This window comes from Pteropus vampyrus, unplaced genomic scaffold, assembly GCF_000151845.1.
Source record: "Pteropus vampyrus isolate Shadow unplaced genomic scaffold, Pvam_2.0 Scaffold29, whole genome shotgun sequence".
Taxonomy (NCBI): domain Eukaryota; kingdom Metazoa; phylum Chordata; class Mammalia; order Chiroptera; family Pteropodidae; genus Pteropus; species Pteropus vampyrus.
The window spans coordinates 100,835-125,688 of NW_011888810.1; the positions used below are offsets into that span (position 1 = coordinate 100,835).

The following is a 24,854-nucleotide window of genomic DNA, read 5'->3' on the forward strand; positions in this document are numbered from 1 at the left end:
AAAGTTGAAAGTGAAAGCCAAGGATTTGAAAGAAAAGCCAAGGTCATTACACAGACTAAGTCAATTCTGAGGAGGTCTGCAGCATGAAATGGAAGATGGAGGATTAGGGGTTAAGACTTTCTAAAGATTCCTGTACTGTTGCCTTTCTTTTCTTTCATCTTTTATGAAAGCAAGCATAGCATGGAAAATCTCTCCGAAGTGCTGGTGAAAGTTAACATAAACACAGTTATCTGAGAGAGGAGAGACAGCTGAGCCAAGATATAAACCTCTGGCTTTTGAAGGCTGAAGACTGGGTGGGTGCGTACGGTACAGTGTTGTATAGTATAGGGTGTACAGTATACTGTATACAATTAAACCATATAGGTGGATAGTATATAGTGTACAGTATAGAAAATGTAAGAGAGGAAGCAAAAAAGAAAACTTTCATGTTTGCCTTTATAAGGAACTGATATTCAACATTTTTACAAATTGTATTCTTTCGCTGGTGGGAAAATTGTAAGTATTCGTAGTGCATAAATAACTTGAAATTAGCCACGTGAGGATACATGAGAGCAGGAAAGGGGAAAGAGTTTGGGAAAAGAAACCAAGCTAGGGGAATGAGGCTCGATGCCTCATTAACTATAGAATTAAATGCAGAACGTTTAACTGGACTTACTGTTGATCTTGGAGATCTTCCAGACTTTATCAGGAACAGTTTGTTTATGGATTTCAAATTTGAAAGGATCTGTATTTGGGTGAAGATCCTTATCTGACGCTCCCAAAATGACTACACTGAGGTTTTTGGCATCATCGCAGACTTCGGCTACTGTGGGGTAAATGAAGGGAGCATTGTCATTCACGTCTTCCAAGGTTATCAGCAAAGTTCCAGTACCGGTAGCCGGTGGGTTGCCTATGGGAGAAAGGGGTGATGTTAGGACGCAGCTGGTGTAACGCGACGGTAATTTTCTACAGTACATTTCCCCGACGTGCTAGACATCTTTGTTATTGTTAGCAGGGTTGGATCAGGACTAACAGTAATAATTTACATATTTGTATAAAGTTTAGTGGTTTCCGAAGCCTGTTATTGTGTATGAGACTGGTGATTTAAGTTCTTCAGGCTGTATCTTTAGAATGCTGAGCTTTTAACGCACAAGTCATACTAACGCGTTGAAAGTCACTCAAAGAATGGAGATAACAAATAGGACTTTTCCTTGCTTACCAAAATCAACCTTTAATCTAAGTATCCAAATATTCCCATACGTTGGTGGTACAGCAGGATAGAGATTCCATGAAAGAAGGCCATGTGCGACGTGGAATAGCTCTATAATGACTGGGTAGTTGATTGAAGAGACAGAGTCCTTCTGGGGTTTTCTTTTGTGGGTGTAAAGGGATCTGGCATGGCTGATGGTGCCATTGGGGGCTGGCCTGGCTGGTCTGGCAGCACAGGGCAGAAAGGTGGGTTAGGTACCAGAAACAAAACCACTAACTGGCTCTTGGAGCAGCTGTAGCAATCAAAACATAATCTTTGGGCCTTATGTTTAAAGTCTTACTTTTTCAATATTTTAGCTACTTTCTGAAATGTTTTTCATTTTAGAGAACATTATTTTAAGAAGCCCTGATAATCACCTATGTGATAATGTCTTCCACTTAAAGAAAAGGGTGTTTACTCTTAATAAGACTCAGCATGATTTCATTTACCTGTCTCTAAATTCATTTTTAATCATCTATGCATTAGAGGTTTGCTCTTGGGACAAACCGTTCATTAATAATTCCTTATTTTCTGTGAGGAAAGTTAGGGCCAAATTTGCAGGCCACAGATAGTAAGTATATGGATTTGCCTTCTTCCAAAAGGATTTGATGCACTTCTAGAGTTATAGCACTCTAATATTATGCACTAGTACTGACCTAATGTCTGGCTTCATTTTAGCATGTGGGAATCTTGTCTCTTGTAGGCAGGTGTTTCTCATTTGCACTAAACCAGATTTACAATCTTTATTTTATTTTATCTCATACTATGTTTACTTTTTGAAATGCACATTAAGTTTAAAGGTAAGTTATGAATCACATGGGGGAAGAAGGGTAGTGAATATCTGAGCACAGAGTACTGGTGTCAAGTGCAGGGCCAGGCCAGGCCTGACGGGTTCTGTTGGTAAAGAAACAATGAGTCCTTTTTAACTTCAGTCAGTTTATTACTTACATGGACAGATAAAGGTCGAGTAGGCAAAGGTGGCCCTTGTGCAGGTGACACCAAAACAAGAGGGGCCAGTTGATTGCATCACAAATGAAGGGACACCTTGTCACCGAGGAGCCAATTTCGAGCTGATTGTCAGCAGTTTTATTGTTTGCAGCTGCACCCTAAAGGGTAGGTGGGGGCCTCGTCCCTCATCAGAACTCAGAATAAGGTAAGAAACTGTCTTGTGACAGCCTCCAGGGGACATAGGAAAGTGAGTGGGAAATGGACCACAGCTGCTCCTCACAAGACTCCCCTGCCCACAGTTCTGGGAGGATCCCGAGACATTCCGCCAGCACTCAAACTGGCTGTGGCTCAAGCCTTTACCTGGCCTGGTGGATCATGCAAAATCATCTGGGGCCATCGTGGGGCTGTCCTCTACTGCAGGGTATATTGAAGGACAGCAAGGGGTTGAGGCTGGAGATGTCTGGCAGGGCACGAGAGCCTTGACTGTCATGACAAATTGCTTGCACTGATTCTACACACTGCATGAAGCCACTGCAAGTTTTTCAGAAAGTCAGTAGAACGATCCGATCTGACTTATTTTTAGAAACACACAATGGTATCGACAGATGTTGGACATGGGAGGTAGGGAGACCAGCAGTTGATTGAGTCATGATGTGGGCAGTTTGAACAGGAAAGAAATGTCTTGTCTAGGTGATTAGGCCCTCAGGTCTGGCTGCCGGAAGAAGGGCAGAGGCCGTGAGGAGAGGGAACACAGGTTCAGCTTTGACAGTCCTAGTAGCCCCTATATTCAGTGCGCCACATAGAGTTGCGCAGAGCCAGCACTGAGATAGCCAAGGGGGAGTTGTCAACACAGATGCTTTTGAAACCTTTCTAGCAAATTAGGTCACCTAAGTGAAAGTGCAGAACAACAGAGAGGTGCAGATGGAAACCCCACAGTTTAAAGAGCAGATGACAGTTTGCAGACGACACAGGAAAGATGAATTGGAAGAGGCAGGAAAGACCAACATTAAATGTGTTGTGATGCCCCAAAGGATAAGGAGTAAAGAGAAGCAATGGGATTTTGGAAGGAGGGTGTTATGGTGACTTTCTGGGGAGAGGTTTCCATGAGCGGGGAAGAAGCCAGCTTGAAGGAAGCTGAGCAGTGAGTCCCGAAGCAGTGAGAACACAATCTTTAGGGGGGACGGAGCTGGTGGAACTTTAAACATATCAATACCCACAGACAGTTCCAGAGTAAATATCCAAATAAACACCTTCTAAGATAGGAACACAAACGTAATTAATCATCAGACGGATGGCTGTTTCTAATGGTGGCAATGTCATCAACTTTTGTTGGAGCAAGAATGCAAAGGAAATGCATAATTATTTTGAAGCTGGTTTTCCAGTGTCAGCTTTAGTCATTTGGTTGAATTTCTTTATTGAAAAATTATTTTTCTCTTTTTATAGAACTAATTGAATATCTCAGAGCAATCCGTTATATTTTTTTCACTCTGAATATATTATGAAGGCATTTGGGAGAATGGATGAGAAGGCATTATGAGTATCTGAAATATGGTTGTTAAGAATTGGCCTTTTGTGAACTTAATTATACAACTGTCTTCAATTTCCTATGTGTTATTCCCAGGCCAGTCTGGTGACGTCTTTTGCTGAAGTCAAATAAAATGAGCTTGCTGTTCTCATTGATAAGGTAGAGTGGATTCTCAAAGTCCTCAGGGAAAGAGCCTCTCCCAGTTTATATCCGCAGGATGGAGAAATATCACCATCCAAAATTCAAATGTAATTCAAAATGTAATGATTCTTTGCAAACTCATTTTGCGCCAATAGTTCCAGGTGCCCAGGAAATATTGAAGCGTCTAGGTATTCTCGGCACTTAGCAAAAATCCCTCACCCCCTCTGTTCCATCAGCAAGTCCCAGCCCCCAAAGGACTGCTGTGCATAAGCAAATAGCAGAACCAAAGCACGGTTGGGACTGTGCCCTCCTTCATGGATTTTCTATTTCAACAGAAAGAAAAAAAAAAGCCTCAGGTAGAGCAAAACTCCTGAGATACGGCACTAAACTGTACTTCTTCCTTGCAACTCCCTCAGAGGAAGCCAGGGGCCATGTAGTCTTTTAAAGATCAGAGGAGGTCCCAACATCCGAACATGTGGAGGGATTGCCTTTTGTTTGCAGGGGCTTCATCTGTATAATGTTAGACAGTGGAAGAACCTCTGAGAAATGAACCTTTTCTGTTAGTGGGTTTGAAGTTGAATGGGAGGTGAATTCCCCTTTGGGAATCTGATGAAGGTCATGGCCCTGCCTCCAGGGAAACGCACCTACATTCACATGGAGGGGTCAGCAGATCCCAGAAGTGCAGCTGTGGGCTCCGTGCAAATTCAGGGCAGCTGACCTGGGACACCCGTTTTGGGTGTGGTGCGACTGAGGCCCAAAGGGGGTTAGGATGGGCTCAAAATAACTAGGTGAGTCTCAGGTCTCAGGTCTCCTCTAGAGCAAGTGTCAACCTTTACTTTCTATGTCAGAACTTTTTTACTGAGTAGCTAGATTCTTACAGGCTCTCATTTCAACCATGAAAGCAAACTAAAATTCCTAAACCATGATTTGGGGTTATTGTTATTGTTATTATTATTATTATTTTAATCTTCTTTCCTATGAGCTACATTTTATTGTGATAAAATATACATAGCATCACATTTGCCATTTGAATCATTTTTAAGTATACGGTTCGGTGGCATTAAATACATTTACATTGTTGTGCAACTGTCACCACATTCCATCTCGAGCACTTTTCATCTTCCCCAACTGAAACTCTGTCCCCTTCAGCAACTCCCCATCGCCCCCTGCCCCCAGCCTTTAAATGTTGGTGGATTATTCATTTTGCTTCGAGCTCTCAGGCTGGCAAACAATGGCAAGACACGGGGGAAATGGTGCCTGCTTCCCCTTCCTGCGGATTTGATGACGGAATCTGTTCGTCTAGAGAACTGTGACTTTAAGACCATAGAGGTGCTTCAGCTTCATGAAGTCAGCAGCCTGCCAGAGTCCTCCCGACACTGCCTCTTGCTCCCATTTCTGGCTTTGTCACTCCCAGTCAGCGCTGACAGCTTGTAATACCTGGCAGCATATATATGCCTAAGACGGGACCAAATTGATCCCACTGCTTGATTTCGAACCTAGACAATTTAACCTGCATTTCTTTACTTTGAGCGGTGATAACTGCCCGTGAGATGGTCCAGTTGGTAGCCCATGCTCAGCACCAGGCCTGCTGCCAGCTGAGCTAAACGCTTGGTTTGGCTTGGCTGGTTCACTGTTTTACACTTGGACTTTAGTGCTCCAGCCTTAGTTGGGGCAGAGCTGTGCATTTTCTAAGAGAAGCAGGATCACGTAACTAATGAAAGGTGAGGATTTATGTAGAGAAACTGAACACCTGCTGTTACTTGGAGGAGGAAAAGTCCAAGCAAACCAGATAGGTCGAGGCTTTGAGTATTCAGGGTCCTACTTTCTAGTTTTCCCTCATTTTCTAGAAGAGGCAATTAGGATTCAGGTACGTTAAGTAACTTGTCCAAGGCTCCCATCAGTGTATTGCTTGTTTGAGAGCTGTGGCCTGAAGACACGGTATTCCCAGGCCACATGCTCTCCAGGAGATGGAGAAAGTGAATGGAATGCTTGGTGATTGCAACTGAGCCAGACGACAGAGCGCAAATTTTTACTATTTTGGTGTTTACAGTTGGCATCACTCATTGATAGAAAGGGTAAAAAACAATCTTCATTGCTTTTCTTATTAACATGACCGACACTGTATTGCTTTTGATGGGAGGCCTACAGAGCCGAAGCCAGTACCCAAGGGAACATGTGTTGCACGTGGGTCTCCGGGACTGCTTTAATGCATGAGTGTGAATGTAATGAGAAATGGGGTAGTTTTTTTTTCTTTTTTTTGAATCATAGGGATTTTCTTTTATTCAGAATCCTGACCAAACAGGATTTCTACTTAGCTAAAAAACACTGAGATTTTTCTGTAGTTTCCATTATCCAGGAAAAAAAATATCTTGTTAGTAAGAGACACAATTAAAAACATAGTCTGATCCTAATTAAAAAAAAAAAAATATATATATATGATTAGAAAAAGATGACAAAGAAATATGCTGAAACCTAAGTAGTGGTTATCTCTCCAGGTAGTTAACGTTAAAATAATACTTTCATTTAAAAAATTTTCTTTACAATAATGATGATTACTATAATAATCAGAAATAAAAATGTAAACTCAAAAAGTTGCATAGGGATTTAGAACTATGTTTTCCAATTCTACTTTACTTTGTCTCTCACTCTTTGGTTTTTACAATGAATTAATATTCAGTAAATTTACAGAGTTGTGTAACTATCACCACTATCTAATTTTGGAACATTTCTATCGACCCCAAAAGAAAGCAGGGCTCATTTGTACTAACTCTCCTTAGCTGTTTCCAGCCTTAGGCAACCACTAACTTACTTTATCGAAAAATTTGTGTTTTCTAGATATTTCTATAAATGGAATCATACAATATGTGGACTTTTGTGTCTGGCTTTCTGTACTTAGCATAATGTTTCTGAGGTTCATCCATACTGTAGCATAAATCGCTACTTCATTCCTTTTTGTGACTAAATAATATTCCATTCTATAGATGGACTACATTGTTTATCCACTCACTAGCTGATGAACATTTGGGTTGTTTCTACTTTTTATTTGTTATGAATAATGCTGCCATAAACACCTGCCTACAAGGGGCAAGATTCCCACATGCTACAATGTCCTTAGACTGGTAAGATAAGACTCCAAATACGTCCTCTCATGAGAGTTCTCTTAGAAGAATGGGGTCCTGGTCTTGTCACAGTTGGATGGGCTGGCTTTAATATGCAGAGAATGTTAGAATTTCAACAAGAACTTTAGAAGTTAGCTCTGAGAAGTGCAGGAAAGTAGTAGACTTTTCTAGCCACTGGTCCCAAATCTTCCCTGAGCTGGGCCTAGAGGCATGCAGCACACGTCTTACCTTGGGAATCATGAGTGCAAGTGATTTTTTATGAGGAATAGTGTGCAAAGTGAAGTTGCCTATATGAAGAATAAAATGCAAGAAGGGAGAGGAAGAACAAAGAAAAAAGGGAAGCATATTTTTGAGCTCTAGGGGCTCTGAGTACTAGGACTGTTCTCTGTGCTGCTGTGTAACAGGTGCTCAGAAGATTTTTAAGTTAAGTTAGGTTGATTTGAAAAAGCTAATGATGTATTGCTCTTTCCATACATGTAATCATATATGTTTATATAGCCACAGGTTTCCATCTCTATCTTGCTTATATTCTGAGAGTAGTGACTGTGTCTATATTCAAGTCTCCTCTTATCCCACTTGGGAGAGAAAACATGGTGCGTGCATAATATGGGGGTCTATGGAACTGGGGCTCAGAGTGGGAGTCCACAGCAGGGACAAGGAGAGGGACCTTAGCTGGTGTCTCAAGGAAGATTGAGGGCCACATTCTGGGAGGAAATTCAGAAGATGGGCCAATTTAAAAGTAGCCAAAGTCCAGATGTGGGCACCTGAGCAAAGTCTGGGCACCCTAGCTGGTTTTCGAGGCTTGTTTGTAGGGACAAGATGTGTAGGTGGCACAATCTCCTCCCTAATAAGTTCCCTCTGTGTTTCTCTGCATCTGTCGAACCTTTACCAAGCAGCTGTGAGCATATAAATGCCAGATTTTTTTTACTGCATATGAACAGGGCTCTAAGCTTACTTTCACCTTTGCTTGAGAGTGGACCAGGGTTTTTCTTTGTAAGGTTATCCTTTGTATTGTTCTGTCCATCACTATGTTCTATTTACTATGGCTTTTCAGTATCAGTATTTTGCAAAAATTTTCGGTATGTGCCGCGTAAGTCAAAAATTATGTTGCTTTTTAATTTAATTTAATAAAAATTGCTTTATTAATAAAGATATTGCCAATTCCATTTTACACACTGAAAAAATTTAACAGTAAGCCAACAAAAAACATGGTAAAAATAGATTTGCAAAATATAATGCCAGGTTTCCATGTGTAATACTTGCTGTAGATCTGAGGCAATTATTCACATAATGGGACTCAAACATTACTTCAGAAGAGAATAATCTGAAACCTTGAACTGTTTTTAAAAAGTCAATCCTTTGTCTTTTTTATTTCCATTTTACTGACTTTAGAGAAAAAGGAAAAAATAGGAGAAGAGTTGATTTGGAGGTCATGTTTAAACATGACGATTCCATTTCATTTATTCAGTCTACGATCATTTATTGGGACTCTGCCCTGTGCCTGGTTGGATATGCACAAAGATCGATGGTACAGGGTGCCTACTCTTAAAACTCTAATGGCGTTGCAGAAACAGATACGTAAACAGATGCGGAATGGCATTGTAAGTACAGGAAGAGACACGTGGATAAAATGTCACAAGAGCTTGTGGCATGGAGTAATTAACTGCCTGGGAATAGATCAGAAGGTTTCATGAAGAGGTGGCATTTGAGTGTGCTCGAAATGAGAATACTTTTTGGAGAGACAAAAAAGGCCATTCTAGGGGGAGAAAATAGTGTGGCTATTTCATGGGAAGAAGTTCAAAGACTTCTGAGCAGGAGAATGGCTTTGATAAAAGCAGAGGATGCTGGAGGCATGAACGGGAATGGACTCGAGTGAGGAGAGAGGACATGGGAAGACCTGCAGGGATGCCAGTGCTATAAAGGGGACCGACATTGAGGGCCGAGGTGAGGGCAGTTAGAAGCAGAAGCAGAGGCTGGATGCAGGAGGCTGAAGAGACAGCGAGAGTTGGATTGGAATGTTAGGGTAGGTAGGGGATGGGATTGTAGCCTGGAGACTGTGAAGCTGGTGATGCTGTTACCTGAACTGGGGACTGGATAATACAAAGGAAGACCAGCTAAGAGACACTTCGGCAGGGGGAATTGAGCTGGCATGGATGGGTGTTGCAGACAGTATTTTAATGCTCAAATTAGTTTCTTTTTAAAGTGAGTGTCTGAAAATATTATGTTTAAGATGGTTGATTTGGCTGGTCAGTGTGGAAATGACCTGCGGTCAGCTAAGTGAACGTTGGTTTAAATCTCCTCATTCGGACAGGCAAGCTCTATGAATTGATGCTGATGTCCAAGGTGGCATTTTTCTGGCTAATTTTCTGATTCAGAGCCTTCCTCTGAGTGGAGGACTCTGTGGCCAAACTGCTTCCCCAGAAAGATGCTCAGACCACCACCAGGATGATCATCAGATGGCATTTCATAGTGTGCCTCAGACACTCATGATTTTGTAATGTTAAGTTTAGAAAGTCAGTCCATAACTCGGTTCGAGTCAGCTGATTTCCTAGGCAGAGCAGGTGGTATTGTCCTCACTCTGCAGATGGGAAAAACTGAGGCCGAGAGAGCATAGCAAAGCTAAGCTGGGGAGCTGGCTCATTTCAAGGTACAGCAGAGCACCAGGACCCAACTCTCTCTGCAGACTGCATGTGCCGTCTGCAAATGGCTCTGATCACAGCCTTTCTACTATCAGATCTCAAAAGTCCTTTTATTGAGCCATTTTGTCAGTGATAAAACTGTAGCTAGTATTTTCAATGCGATTGATATTTTACTGGTACTTGAAATAACAAGGAATGATGGCCGGGTCTCCAATTTATTCATCTTCCTCAATTACTATAGCAGCTGAGATAAGGGATGTTAAACTGGCTTAATTGGGTTGCCTTCATAACTAATGGCTTGGTTTTATTCAAACTAGCATCTTTTAAGTGGAATTAATCGAAATAATCTTACTATATCCTCTGTGCAGTTTCGAACTCGGTTGATCTACAAAAAGAGAAAGACCACAAACTGAAGCGTCTTTTTGAAGTTCACATTCCCTAGGATTCCCAGTTTGAGCCATTGTTATTTAGCGGTTCAGCAGTCATTTCATATGGGGTTGAATAACACCTTTGTCTTTTAATCAATCCAAATGTACTTCACACAATATTTTAATTTTGAAGCAGCTGGTGTTATCAGAACATCTATCATGTAGGGGCTGAGGGAAAAGACAGGTTTGGACATGATAGATCTTAGCCTATGAAAAATCATTATCTTCTTCTAGTCCACCTTAGTTTTATCGCTGCTATGCTTGGTTCTATATCTGTGCCTTCTTGGTAACCCACATCACATTTTCACTGACAGACTCAAACGTACTTTATACAACTATGCAACTGCTAAGTCATGAAAACATGCTGCTGAATTTAGCGATAATTGGGCTTGTTTTGATGCTATCATTCCCCTATTCTTTCAAATGAAAATAGAATGCGACACTTTTGATAATCACATAAAGACTTAATATGGACTCTAGAGATAGTATAAGCTTTCTGGTTCAAACCATCTCATATGCACCGAGTCTTAGGAAGACCTAAAAGGGATATATTTTCCCCCTTTTTCTTTAAACTCGGCATAGTGCGGGTGCTGGGAGCGAGGGCATTTGGACTTAACTGAAGCAAAATGTTTGTCTTTGGTGTTTGAAGTCACGATTTCGACCTTCTCTGAGGGCATAAGAGCCATTCAGTAATAACTGTGGAATGCTGAACTCTATACAATGTTGGAACAGGAGTAGAAGATGAAGTTATAGGTGCGAAGGGGCAGGAAGAAGAGTCTAACGGAATCTCAAGCAGAAGGCGGAAGGCTGAAAGCAGCCGCCGGCTCTCCCTTCCTGCCCGTGACCGTCCCGGTGCGATTCCAGAACTCTTGGGAGAAATTGCTTGTGACGGTTTTCAGCCCACATAAGACAATGAGACTAACACTGGACCTTCCTGGTGAGCACCGGCGCACGCTCGATAATCACACCGGGATCTGTCCAGCGCTGATTGCTGCTGCTTTGTCTCATTGTCGGCACATCCCCAGAGGAATTCCGTCTTATTGCATCCCTGAATGTTCTCTCTCCATCTTGGTTTTTCCTTAACAATTATTATTTCTCCCACTTTTTAAAGATAGGCCAGCAATTCTGTGTTCATTGAAGAGTAGAAGAGTTCCTGTACTCCGAAGGCACTATCTTACTTAACCTTTTCAGAAAATCTGGACCACATAAGGTAAATGGCGATATTCATCTCTAAAAATAAAATACTTGCCAACACTAAAGGTCATGCCTTATTAATCTGTAGGATTAAAGGCTTTGCCCTTCCAACCATTTAACTCTAGCCAGTGCTGCTTTAGTAAAACCAAAGCATTTCGGTTACAAGGAAACAAGGTTAGGTAATTTGTAGCTCATTAAAATTGATAACAGTTTAGGAAAAATGGCTTGTACATCCTGAGTACTCTGTGGGTTACAACTTAGCCTCTATCTGCGGGAAGGGGCTAAAGTGTCATTTCCTCCCCAAATCATCTATAACCTGGGCATTATCAACATTATTATGAAGCATGATTCCAGAATCTATTTAGGTTAGCTTTGGGGCCCCAAGCTCTAGAGGGTTTTTTTTTTTTTTTTTCCCTCTCTCAACCTCAGAACAGATTTCCAGCCCTATTTCCAACTGTCTTTTTATATTCACCATTCGGATCTCACAGTTTCAAGTCTCTAAGAGGTACCTGAAAGAAAATTCTCATTTGGAGCTGCCATTATCACTGTTCTCACTAAGTAAGTAGAGCTGTGTGGAGCAAGTTATGATGGCGTCACTTCTGTCTTTCGCAAAGTATTATAGAGACTGTAGGGTATATGCTTAGCTTTGTTCTCCCTGAAGACATCCCATCACCTACCTTTTCTTGGCCCATTAGCAGCCAGGGATTGTCCTTCTTTAGAATGATAAGATGCCGAGAGTCTATCTCTAGGGCAAACGGTGCTTAGGAAGTACAAGAACGGTTACAGCCCTCCCTGAGAAGGCACAGGGGACCATGTCCATGCTCTTGTGTAGTCACTGTTTTTGTTAAGCTTCTATTAAAATATAGAAATGTTCGTGTTTTCATAAATCCACAGCCTGCCACCCTGCGTGCCACACTCCCTTCTGGTTTTGTTTCCTCTGCTTTACGACTTCAGGCATCTCCACTTCCAGCTCTGCCACTCTTCGAATCCTACCTGTCTTTCAAGGCCAAACTCAAAGGCTGACTTTATTTTGAAGGCTTCTCTGCCTGTTGCATGTTACACTGATGGCTCACTTCTTAGACACGTGCTCTCCAACTTGGCTCATGTGTGAGTACACAGCCTATAGAGATGGGGTCTGAGAACTCTTAGTTCACCCTTTATTGAGTATAGTGCAGTGCACATATAAAGAGCCTTAAAAATATTGATTTTGATATAGAAGACTCAAAATTGAATTTTCAGCTTTGAATACCTGGCTTTTAGGAATTATAGGGAAAGCCAAACTTCTTGTGTGATTGATACAATAGACATCTCAGCTTAACATACTGCAAACCAACTCTGATCTGCCCCACTACAGCCCCCCACCGTCTGAGCCAATCGCAAATCCTGTTCGCTTTGTGTCTGAAATATACAGAATGTCCCCAGAATCTGATCGCTTTTCATCCTCTCCCTTATTATTGGTCCAAGACACCATCTTGTCTAGATTATCATCAGTCTCCTAGGAGGTCTCTTTGGTTCAGCCCTCGTCCCGATGTCTGATTAGCAGAATGATCACGGCACTTCGAACTCTACTCAGAACTCAGCAGTGATGTCCCATTTCACACGAAGAAGTAAAAGCCACGGATGGTGTAGGGGCCCATACGACCCTGCCGACCTGCCTCCTCATCCCCTTCACATTCCACCCACTAACTCTGCTCCAGGTTTTATTTCCTTCCTAGTTTCATTCAAATGTCACTTATTCAGTGAGGCTCTCCAAGGCCGCCTAGTTAAGATTGTAATCCCCTGACATCTGTGACCACTTTTCCCTGTTTCCCTGTTTCATACATAAATTGCATACTTTTTTTTTTCTCAAAAAGTGCGTTATGTATTTTACTCAATTTTCTTCCTATCACCACAATCATGTCAGCTGCACGAGGACAGTCATTTTTGTTTGTTCACTGCTACGTCCCCAGCATCTAGAATGCAGACTGGCACACGGATGTTGCATTATTCACTTCTGAATGAGCGGTAATTGTTTTGTGATTATGAATCTACCAGCTGAGTGCACCTTATGTCCTTCCATGCTAACATACCATAATAGGATAAAAACCTTGGGAACAATTCAATCGTCAGGGTTGGTGATGTCATCTGGGACTTTCTTTCAACTTGCATTAAGTAAAAAAAAAAACCCCTCGCTACAGATAAGAGCGTGACACCAAGATGAAAGATATCAGCCTGGCATCCAAACCCGGTGCCTGCCCGCGATGGAGCACACTGACCTCACTGCTCTGACCTCTAACTGGATAAAGACCTGAGGATTCCAGGACTTGGATTCCAGGACTGAGGATTCCTGACCCACTGTGTGTTTAAGCATTAGCTTTCCCTTCTCCCACATACTTACATTCTTCCCAAGAACACCTCTAGGCATATTAGAAGAAATGTAAAAATACATTTATAACTGAAAATATATTTGATGGCATTTACAAAGTTACTCACCACTGTCGATTGCCAGGAAGAGGGCAGTGTACACGCTGTTGTGGACAAATGGGGACTCACGGTCCAGCACAGCCGTGGTATCAACTGTCCCATTGATGGGGTTAATATTCAGCCAGCCTGCTGGGTCCTTGTAAACAGAATACCTGAAAAAGAGATCCCCAAACAACGTCAAGAAATTGCCACTGCTGGCACAAGCACCCATACTAGACGCCAGATAATTCTTAATACAAATCCAAAAACAACATGATAATTATAGTCGTTCATTCAGAAAGCCATGGCTGACCATCAGCTCTGGGCCTGCTCTACGCTACGCATTTTGTACCCATGCCTCCTTTACAAGCCATCGCTCAAAGAGGCAGATCTGGTCTGTAACCCCTCTCCGGAGTCCAAGTCCAGTTTAGTTGCTTTTACACTTTGAAGGTATCTCATGTGAAGACCAGGTAGGAGAAGTGTTGTCATGAAGGTACATGTAGGGCACATGGATGCTTGGAGGAAGAAGTCATTACCTCTTCCTCACAGAGGACGCAGTGTCTGGGGACCTCACAGAGGACGCAGTGTCTGAACTGAGACAGAAGTAATGGGTGGCATGTTGTCAGAGAATGAGAGGACAGACGAGTCAGGAAGAGAGGGCAGTACGAACAGAGGTATTCACAAGAATGTAAGTTCCATGAGAGCAGGGATATCTGTTCACTGTTATGACCTCACTGGGCCCAAATCAAGGTGTCGACTTGGCCACACTCCCTTGGAAGGCCCTAGAGGAGAGCCCCTTCCTTGTCTCTTGCTGCGTGTGGTGGCTGCATCGCTCCAATCTCTGCTCCATGGTCACATGGCTTTCTCTCCTGTGTGAGTTTTGGACTTCTGGCCCCCAGAACTGGGGCAGAATAAATGTCTAGCTACCAAGTTTATAGTAATTTGTTATAGTGGCAATAGGAAATTAACACAGTAGGTATAATATCCCCACTTACAGATAAGAAGACTGAGGCACAAACCACACAGCTACTAAGGTGGCTGGGTTAGGATTTGTGCCCAGGCCACAGTATGACCCCAGAGCTCCGATTCTGAACCCCCATGTTAAGCCGCTTCCCAGATTCACATGGTTAGATGACACTTCCCACATTTTGAGAAAAAGGTTACCTATGAGGATAGCTTTAGGATGAATCTAAAGTAAGTCAGATTACTCATGTGCAGGCTCTCTGGTCTCATTTCGATCCCCTGTGAATCTGGGTCACGTGAGCAGACCCAAGCACCTTCGTGCACACCAATCCATTTCAGGTTTTACCCTGAGAAGTAGACAAGCCAGATTCCGGACTGCAGAACGACGCCAGGGAGAGGTGCCCGTTAAGGATTTGTAGGCAGCATTGGGTCTGGGCTTTCTTGTAACAGCCCCTGGGGTGAAGCACCCATTTAATAATAATAGTGTCAACATCGGCAACATCCAAAACTAAAAAGGATATTTACTTTGTGCCGGACACTGTTCTAAGAGCTTCCTGGATCTACATTTTCAGCCCTCACATCAAACCTGTGAGGTCGATGATATTATTATTCCCATTTTACAGATGAGGAAATCGAGAGAATACTGGATGTTACAGAACTTTTAACTGTCTTAACTTTTTTCTATCATTAAACTACAGGCTGTACGTTTCTTAGATCTCACAGAACTTCTCTCATTTTAAACCTACTTGTATATTTAAAAAATAGATCTTAAGTATGGTTTTTGTTTTTAAAAATGTAGCATTTGATTTTTTGCCAAGGAAAAAATAAATAGTATTCCTGTGCAAAAACAAACAAAACAAAACAAAACAACAACAAAATAAAAACTCTGCCCCCAAACCAAACCAAACCAAACCAGAAAGATCTTTCCTGAGGTCAATGGCTAGTGCACGGCAAAATTAGGATGTGAAGCATGGCTGTCCAGTGCCAGGGCCCTGGGCTTAAACTCTACACCGGCTCTGCCCAACCATACATGTTGTCAGCATCACACGAGAGTATGAGCATGAACTCTGGAGTGAAGAAGATCTGGGTTCTAACCGTGTGACCTTGGACGAGTGACTTCTCAGTGTTTCTGTCTCCTCCTCTGTGAGGGGGGATAATCCCAGTAACCTCATGGGGGAGCTGTGAGGACAAAATGAGCCTGCCATGAAGTGCTTGGTTCCATGCAGAGAGCTGCCACCGACTGTTTTCATCAGTCACTCTGCTGATGTGTTCGTTGGTGGTCCACCAGGGTCAGGCCGGGGGATCTGCACTGTCCCTTGGAATGTTCTGGAATAGCTGACTCAGCGGAGCCCTGGGCAAACGATATTCTGAAGCTAAAACAGTGACGGGGAACCAATGGACAGAACGAATGAAGCTAATGTAGGTTTTTCCACATTTCCTGGCCACCTCAATTAACATTTCCATATTCCTTAAAAACAGAAGAAATGTATTACTCCTGAGAATGAACTGCTTTAAAAACACCCCTCTTTCATTTTGATAGAAATTTACACATCCACCTGCAAACGCTTAGAATCTTCTAAGACCTGGTTTAAACGCCTTCTGTTGGTCGCCCTGTGTGAGTTCCCCAGTCAGAACTAGTCACTTCCTCCTCTAGATTTTTGCTGGGCATGCGCGTAGATTAAAATGCCTGTTAGAGGAAGAGGTTAAAGTCGGCTAAACTGCTGCTTGCTTATTGCACGCTTGGCTCTCTATGAAACGCTTTGGCATTGCATTTATTTTTGTGGTTCATAACAAGCAGATAGAGCTGGTATCATCCCTGTTTTAAAGATGAGATAACCAGCTCTTTTCGTGGCGCCTCGGAGGTGGTCGACTCCTTCAGGACGGAGCCGAATGCCTCATTCCCAGCCACCGTCTGCCAGAGACTCACTGAAGCGGATGTGAACGCAAACTTTTATGAGAAGCGTACGGCTACAGCAGTTGCTGCTGATGCTCTGGGTGAAGAATGGGAGAGTTGTGTGGTTCGACTCTGTGGCGGGGACAACAAACAAGGTTTCCCCATGAAGCCCGGTGTCTTGACCCAGGGCCGTGTCCGCCTGCTGCTGAGCGAGGGGCACTCCTGTTACAGACCGCGGGGGACTGGAGAAAGCAGAGCGAACTCCTCGGGTTGCCTGGTGGATGCTGATCTGAGTGTTCTCAACTTGGTCATTGTGGAAAAAGGAGAGACTGATGTTACTGGTCTCACTGATAATACTATGCCTTGTTGCCTGGAGCCCAAATGAGCTGGCAGAATCCGCAAACTTGTCTGTCAGTCTCTAAAGAAGACGTTGTTTGCCAATCTGTTGGGAGGAAGCCTCTAAACAAAGAAGGTAGGAAAGCTAGGACGAAAGCACCCAAGATTCAGTGTCTGGTTACTCCACACGTCCTGCAACACAAGAGTTGGCATGCTGTTCTGAAGAAACAGTCTACCAAAAAAAAAAAAAAAAAAAGGAAGAGGCACCAGACTCCAGAACATGCTAAACTTTTGGCTAAGAGAATGAAGGAGGCCATAGAAAAATTCCAGGAACAGATGTCCAGGAGATGTAGGCTGTCCTCTCTGAGAGCTCCTACCTCTAAGTCTGAGTCCAGTCAGAAATGAGATTTTGTGGTATAGCCACTATGGAAAACAGTCTAGAGGTTTCTCAAAAAATTAAAAATGGATATACCTTTTGACCCAGCAATTGCACTTCTGGGTATTTATCCAAAGAAAACCAAAACAATAATTCGTAAAGATCTATGCACTGCAATATTCATGCCAGCCAAGATATAGAAGCAACCTAAAGGCCCATCAACAGAAAATTGGATAAAGAAATTATGGTTCATATATACAATGGAATATTACTCAGCCATTAAAAAAATGAAATCCTACTATTTGCAATGACATGGATGGACCTAGAGGTTATTATGCTGAGTGAAATAAGTCAGACAGAGAAAGATAAATACCATATGATTTCACTTATATGCGGAATCTAAGGAACAAAAAGAACAAATGAATCAAAAACAGACTCACATATATAGAGGACAATCTGGTGACCGTCAGAGGGGAGGGGAGTTTGGGGGCTGGGAGAGTTGGGGGTGAAGGGCTAAAGAAGTACAAATTAGTAGTTTGATAGATGGTCATGGGGATGGGGAGCACACATTAATGTAATGACTAGGTGGAGAGCCAGAGGAGAGAAGGAGTAATCAGGGAGATCATTTATAAACTATATAAATGTCTAACCAATGTACTGTATACTTGAAACTGATAATGAAATAAAATTTAAAAAAGGAGATTTTATAAGAGTAACAAATAAATAAGATTAGACATAAAAAAATGCTATAACCAAGATTCAGAGAAGCTTAGTAACTTGCCAAAAGCAGCACGGCTAAGAGGTGGTAGAGCTGGAATTTAACACAGGTGTGTCAGATTCCAGGTGTGCATGGGACCTTAACCTGTCTGTAACTTCTGCCCAGGGCCAGCTGTTGGCCATTCTGCATCCCCAGGGCCAAGTAGAATGCCTGGCGCACAGCGGCTGCCCAGTAAATGTTATTGCACCCTTTCTCTTTTGGTTGCAACAGTCATGAAAAAAAAAAAATGCAAAGAAAGGTAACATTTGCTTCCCATCTTATCAGGTAAGAAGTTCACTGTTGATCCAGGAGTGATTTGTGGTGGTTTAACGTATTTGAAATAATGAAACGTTTAAGTGGACCGTATTTTTTTTCCCTGATTACCCAACTCAGAGTTTAGAATATAAATACAAACTGAATTAAGTAATCTAGCTTTTCGTTTTGGCAAGGAAACAATGGTCTTTGTTCCTCCCTCAGGCATGTTTTTGGTCTTATGACACTAGAGTTTTGCAGTACAATGAACACGTTTGCTTCTTCTCTTGTATAAGTAGTTCTGTGTTGTAAAAAGCTTACAGACATGACCTCAGAAGCTGTCCCCTAAAACAGTGCTCAGTGCAGTTTGGCCTGTACACCTCGCATTCCCAGTGAAAGCAAGGCCTTGAGGGTTTTACAGGATAGCATTTTGCTATTTTCTTCCTTAAAAAAAATAATAAGGTAGCCACTGCTGTGCATTGTGTTTTCGCAGGGCCCTTTAATTTTGCTTCTCTCTGTTATTTTATCTGGTGCCTCTTCCCATCAGAGACCTTGGGGAGGCACACCGGTGTCCTAGATCTCCATGATGCCGGCTCGCTGCTTCTACTCAGAATCACAGCCATGGACTGAGAAGGACAGGGAACACTCCATTTACCGAGCACCCCCAAGTGTCCAGCACTGGATGACACTGCCCACGCAATCCAAACTAAGCTGGGTGGAAGACCCTGAATGGGTGCCATCCTCCCCAGCCCAGAGCTCTCTACCCTAGATGGGAGGACAGCTCGAGACCACCAGCCAGACGGCTCTTCCATTTCCTGGCTGACGGGCCCTTTTGTCAGATCAGCCCTTTTGACCAACCGGCCTGGCACGCTATGTAAATTTCTGACATTTTCAAAGCTGTCGTTTTAATAAACCTTTAGGTGTAAAAATACCAGCGTGCAGGATGTTATCTGTGCTTCTAGGTCTGAAAAATGCACATGCCTTATTAAATTGAAATTTCCGGGCAATTTATCTATAATGTGAACTTTGCTTGTTACAGGGGAAGAAAAACCAAATTAAAAACAGGACTCATTTCGGTCTGTAATGTAGCTTCACAGGAGCTGTTCGAGCGCTTGCCAAAGCTCGGCTGCTTTTAGGGGTCGGCGCTGGAAGACATAGGGCAGGCCAATTAGCAGGATCAGGCAGTGTGGGGAGTGGGGATGGGGGCATGTAACCCTGCTCCGGCCCTGCACCCCTCCCGGGAAGCGGGCTGACTGTTGGGGGTGGGGGTGGGGGCTTCAGCAGAGTGGGAAGAAAGCTGCCTGGAGAGAGGCCAGGACCAGATGTTGACTGGGCAGAACTTCCAGAACCAGAGGCTGCTGGGCTTGGCCCTGGTAGTGGCGGGAAGATAAAGGAGACTCGAAGTTTGACACGTCCCTTCTGCAAGCTTCTTGGGCTCACTTTTTGCCATGTGGGGAATCCGCGTTTGTCCAGTATAGATAGATACTCAAATCATATGCGTTATCATAGCCTTTTAAAAATTTTAGATTCAAAATGTTACAAAGTAGTATAGTACTGTTAGTGCAGGAATAGTAAGTGGATCAAAGCCATAGAATAGAGCACTAAAAATGAGCAAGTTACAGATAGATCGATAGAGAGATGTAAATGTAGAGAATAGATATCTGATATTACATATCTAACATATATATTATCTAGAGATCTATTGATCTATTTATCTATATATCCAGATAGATTTTTATACATAATTATATGTATATCCATATATGTTTAGAAATTCACTATTTGATATAGATGGCATGTTGGATTGTTTGGGAAAGCTAGACCTTTCAATAAATTGTGTTGACTCGTTATCGATTTGGAAAAAAAATAAGTTAGGTCTCTTTCTGATGCCTTCTGACCCTCGAGCATATTAGAATATATGTAAATGCATAAAGAGAGGTCTGGATGTCTATTCACAAACTGGTAGCACAGATTACTTTGGAAAGTGGATTTGGGTTGGGGTTGGTGTCAGAGGAAGCCAGTTCAAGATCCCCAGGGCTTTGTAGATACACTACAGTAAGAGAAGCCCTTTCTTAAAGCAAACACTAATTGGGGGACCACTAGAAATATCCCGATGTCATGTATTGAAGGGAGGTGGGTTTTTTCCTACCAACGTATAAGCCTAACTGCAGCTCATTCTCAAAGGGGTCAGTAAGGATGAGAAAGACTAGGAGAGCCTGGAAAATGAAAATGAAGACAAGAGAAAGGCAGGGTGATTTTATATTCTTGCTGAAGGCATATTCCTACTGAAGGAAGCAAATCATCCTGTAAAACCACAGGAAAGAAGGAGACAGTAGGCACAAGCTCAGCTTCCCACTTAATTCCAATGGGCCCCTGTGTTAGACGAAATACCTGCATGGCTTATTCAAATCAACTACTTTATTTACAAAAAGAAGTAGAAAGTAAAACAGTGTATTTCCTTCCACTGGGAAGGAAATAGCACATGTAGCTATGGCTCTGAGTATAAAAGAAAGGGAACATTGCAAATCTTCTGACAAAAATGCAGAAGAGATTGAAGGGCCAATGAATTCCAGGATCCTAGTTCAGTTAGACAACTACAGCCCATCGCAGGGCTTACGGAGAAACCAGGGGCTGCATTCTCTCCCTCTCCCAGGGCACCAGAGCGAAAGAAAACAGTCTCAGTAAGAGGAAAACCTTCCCAGGGATGGGGAGATGCCACTACCAGACCCCATACATGACTTAGTTAGGTTAGTCTGCGTGTCAGAGGTCTCAAAGACCATTGCCACATTCAATGACTTGCTAGGAGGACCCATAGGACTCAAGATGTAGTCATATTCAGGGCTAAGATTTCTCACAGTGAGAGGATGCAGAGAAAGGTCAGCGAAGGGAACAGCATGGGGTGACGTTCTGGGGAACCAGGCACAAGCTTCCAGGGTTCGCTCGCAGTGGAGTCACACGGGATGTACTTAATTCCCCCAGAAATGAGTTGTGATGACACATGTGAAGTGCTGTCTGCCAGGAAAACTCATTAGGGACTCAGTGTCCAGGTTTTTATTGGGGACTGGCCATGTAGGCACCTTCTGCCTGGCATGTAGCAAAATTCCTTTCCATATAAGAAAGTAGGTGTTTGGCATAAATTGTATTTGTCTGCACAAAATCTTTAGGCACAGTGAGGGTGGTGGGAATCCTCCAAAATCCAGGTTTCCAGATATCAGCCAAGGGCCAAACTTGCAAGCAGGCCTTTCTGTGGACAGTCATCTCAGGCCTGCTATGTTCACTTTTTTCTGCATAGTTCATGATCAGAACAAGGAATTTGGTGGATCAAAAGAAATTCTACTTATTTTTAGAAATCATTTCATTCTTCTTTCTCCTCAAACCATTTTAACTCTAGAGACCACATGTGAAAACCCTCGAGGAAGCTGGCAACCATGAAGAAACCTGTTCTGTTAGGCCAGGTGGTAGCTGGCTTCAACCCCTCTCATGTTTACCTAAGGACACACTGATTAGGTCTTCTGTGTTCCCTGCAGAAAATTCAGGCAATATAGATAAGCAGAAAAAACAAAATTAAAATCACCTTCATCTACTTTCAGAAATAAGCACTACTGAAGTTTTAATCTAGAGGCTTCTAGGCTATGTATAGATATGTACGTGCACAAGTGTGTTTTTAATGTGACCGTGCTGTTCACTCACTCATGTTGTACGTGTACTGAGTGTCTCACGTGCCAGGCACTGAGCGCTGTGTCGGGTACACAGCGCAGGGTTCCCTGCTCTGTTGGAACTTACACTCTTGCAGGGAGAGAGGACACTAATGAGTAAATGCACAAATGGTTATTCAATTATACTCGTGATGAGGACTGTAAGGGCGGTTTCTCTTAACACATCGTGTGCAGGGAAAATTTTTCTATTTTCAGTATTTACTTTCTGTTACTGTATCTATAAGTGGGAGCACACATTCATTGGTCACCAAGGAGGTACCATGCAATGTATTTACATGATTGCGTGTCGTTGCCCCATCAACCCGAGAGGTAGATCTTATCACCACCATTTTACAGATGAAGAAACAAAGGCTCAGAGTGGGCCAACTCATGGAGCTTTTAAGTGGCAGAACTGTGGTTCTGATACACATCTCTTTGTCTCCTGAATGTAGCCTCCATTTTCTGCCTTAAAAATAGCCCACGAGAGTTGGTAAATTTTCTATGCTATTGGTGTTCCAATTTTGGCGTTTATCAGAATTACCGGGCTTGTTGAGTATGATAGGGCCTTTTCATTTTTACTACATTCTCCTGGTGGTTCTGGTGGCCTTGAGATCCTCCATCCTACCCATAATGACTAAATTTGGAGCTGAAACTCTGGTGCTATGTCCTGTGGCTGGGTTTTCCTTAAGGGAGATAACTCAGGAATATATGATTGAAATCTACAAAACGGTGACATTGCCTAAAAAATTCCAAACTATTAAATTGATGTAACATTTACTTAAAATCATATTTCTGTTTTAAAAAAATCATACACAATTGAGAAAGGTTTAATATCATATAGCACATGTGTGTGAATTGAATATCTTTCTCATTAGAAGTTCTCAAATAATATTGGAATAAGCTGTTCTTTTATTGGAAGGTTCGAATCATGACTTCTAAGTCAAACTTAGAGACTTACCACTGGGACAAATTACTCCGTTGCATTGGAGATATCAAAAATAACTGAGGTCTGACAATGATTTATCCTAAAAGATAGTCACTCTTAGTCACTTTCTGCTATTGCTAGTGGAAGAGAAAAGGGCGGGTCCCAGTGAATGTGCTACTGACTGCAGGTGAGTGTCATGAATCAGGGGTGTGCCTGAAAACTGTTTCCTGCTGACGCTGGATCTGATCCTTAGTGGTGTAGCCCTGCATGCACCGAGCCCTCCCTGGCCAACAGAAGAGACCTGACATTTCTCAGGGCCCAGCTACTTGCTAACACTCTTACACATGATCTCTAAACACCCTCCTGCCACCTGTTCCAGGCAAGGCGAGCCGGCTTCTCGCTTCTTCCAGCAAAGCTCATGCCTGCTCTCTTGCTGGAGGCTATTATTCCTTTGTTATAATTTACTCCAGGTCTCCTTACAAGGGCTGCAATAGGACCTTTTTGTGCCAGCGACAGGACTTGGCTGTGACCAGGCTCTTTCTAGTTTGGCTTTCATCCCTATTTCACAGATTCATTTCCAGAGATGATTTCTGAAGTCTGTCACCCTGCCTTGGAAACCCACATGAATGCAAGCAACAGTTATTAAGAAAAGGAAGTGAAGTCTTCAGAGCACTTCTTATAAGTGTCTTTAAAGGTCCTTTCATTACTGCCTCAGATCGAACTGATCACAAAGAAATACTGAGAAATATAGAAAAACAGATTCAAAGTGTCAAAGCCATGATTTTAACAATATCAGAAAAGTTGGGAAACTGGGACCTTGATAAAGTAACTAAATATGCAGCTCTTTTCAATAACAGACTGGGACTTCCGGAATTCTCAGATTTTTGAAATCCAAGAATGTACTTGTCAACTCGAGAAGAAAACATGACTTAACACCTTCCGTGTTGGTGAAAATATTAAACAGGTGCTTTAAAAACACAACCAACGATGATGATGATAATGATGATGATGATGAATTTTAATATTAATGATCAAGCCTGGCTCTTCCTATACACACTAGCAGGGTCAGGGTTAAATTTCTCACATCTGTGTGTCCGTGTTGGGTGGCTTTTTCCATGTACTAGAAATTTACTCAGAAATATACTGGATGGTCTGGAATTTGGTACAAGCTGGTAGACATAAGCCCTCCTCGGTGTGAGGTTATTCACTCATTTGTTCACTTATTCCTTCATTCCATTCGCTCATTCCTCTGGCTTGCACTATTTTTCTGAGTCCAACAGTGTAAATATGAAGAAGACCCACAAGGACTGCTTGTCATCTGATTGTTCTACTGACGACGTCATGGACGAACGAACTCTTGGTCTCGTCTGTAATTGTTTCTAACATTCCACCCTTCCTGACCCTGGTCGGCAGACTTAGTGAGAACGCAGCAGAGCACAACTGTTAATCTTCCAAAGCATGCAAGGTTCCAGGAGGAGGGTCAAAGTGATGTTGAACCAGTGTAGGGACCTAAATAAACCAGGACAAGTGAGGATGCAGGAGAGAGAAGCCAGTCAGTGGAGGAAGTAAAGAAAGTAGAGTGAGTTTACGAACGCCTCAACGAGGAGTGACTCGAAGAGTGAGGATTAGGAGCGGCCCTTCGGAAGACAGACCAAGCCCTTGAATGGCTCGGAAGAACACATCTTTTAAATGCGCCGCCCAAGTTGAGAGTGAAGTGTGGTGTGTGTGGTGTCATGGGATGTTGCTGGAAAAGTTCTGCCAAAAGCTAAACAATTATTGCCGCATCCATATTCACTCTGAGATTAGCTTATGTTTGGGGTTAAAACAAACTTATAAACAAATTTATTTTCATCTTTTATTTTTCCTAAATAAGAACGCAATCAAGTATATATATTTTTGGTTTCCAGTCAGATTTTGGTCCCTACTTTAAACCGATTCATTTTAAGTGGCCCCTTTCTGCTCTCTATCCTTTTTAGATAATGGCTGTTGGTG

General features: G+C 42.6%; 1 protein-coding gene and 1 pseudogene across 1 annotated transcript in view; one reads left to right on the forward strand and one right to left on the reverse strand.

The window, feature by feature from the left end:
• Positions 1 to 606: 606 nt before the first annotated feature.
• The window catches only part of CDH13 (cadherin 13), a 985,836-nt gene continuing 961,588 nt past the window's right edge, over positions 607 to 24,854 (reverse strand). The window contains exons 12-13 of the mRNA XM_011356635.2: positions 13,695 to 13,837; positions 607 to 889 (exon numbers count right to left, since the gene is read on the reverse strand). Of these exons, the coding sequence (XP_011354937.1) occupies positions 642 to 889; positions 13,695 to 13,837 (391 nt within the window). The 3' untranslated portion in view covers positions 607 to 641. The remainder of the gene's footprint in view (positions 890 to 13,694; positions 13,838 to 24,854) is intronic.
• Positions 15,598 to 17,262, forward strand: LOC105289860 (annotated as a pseudogene).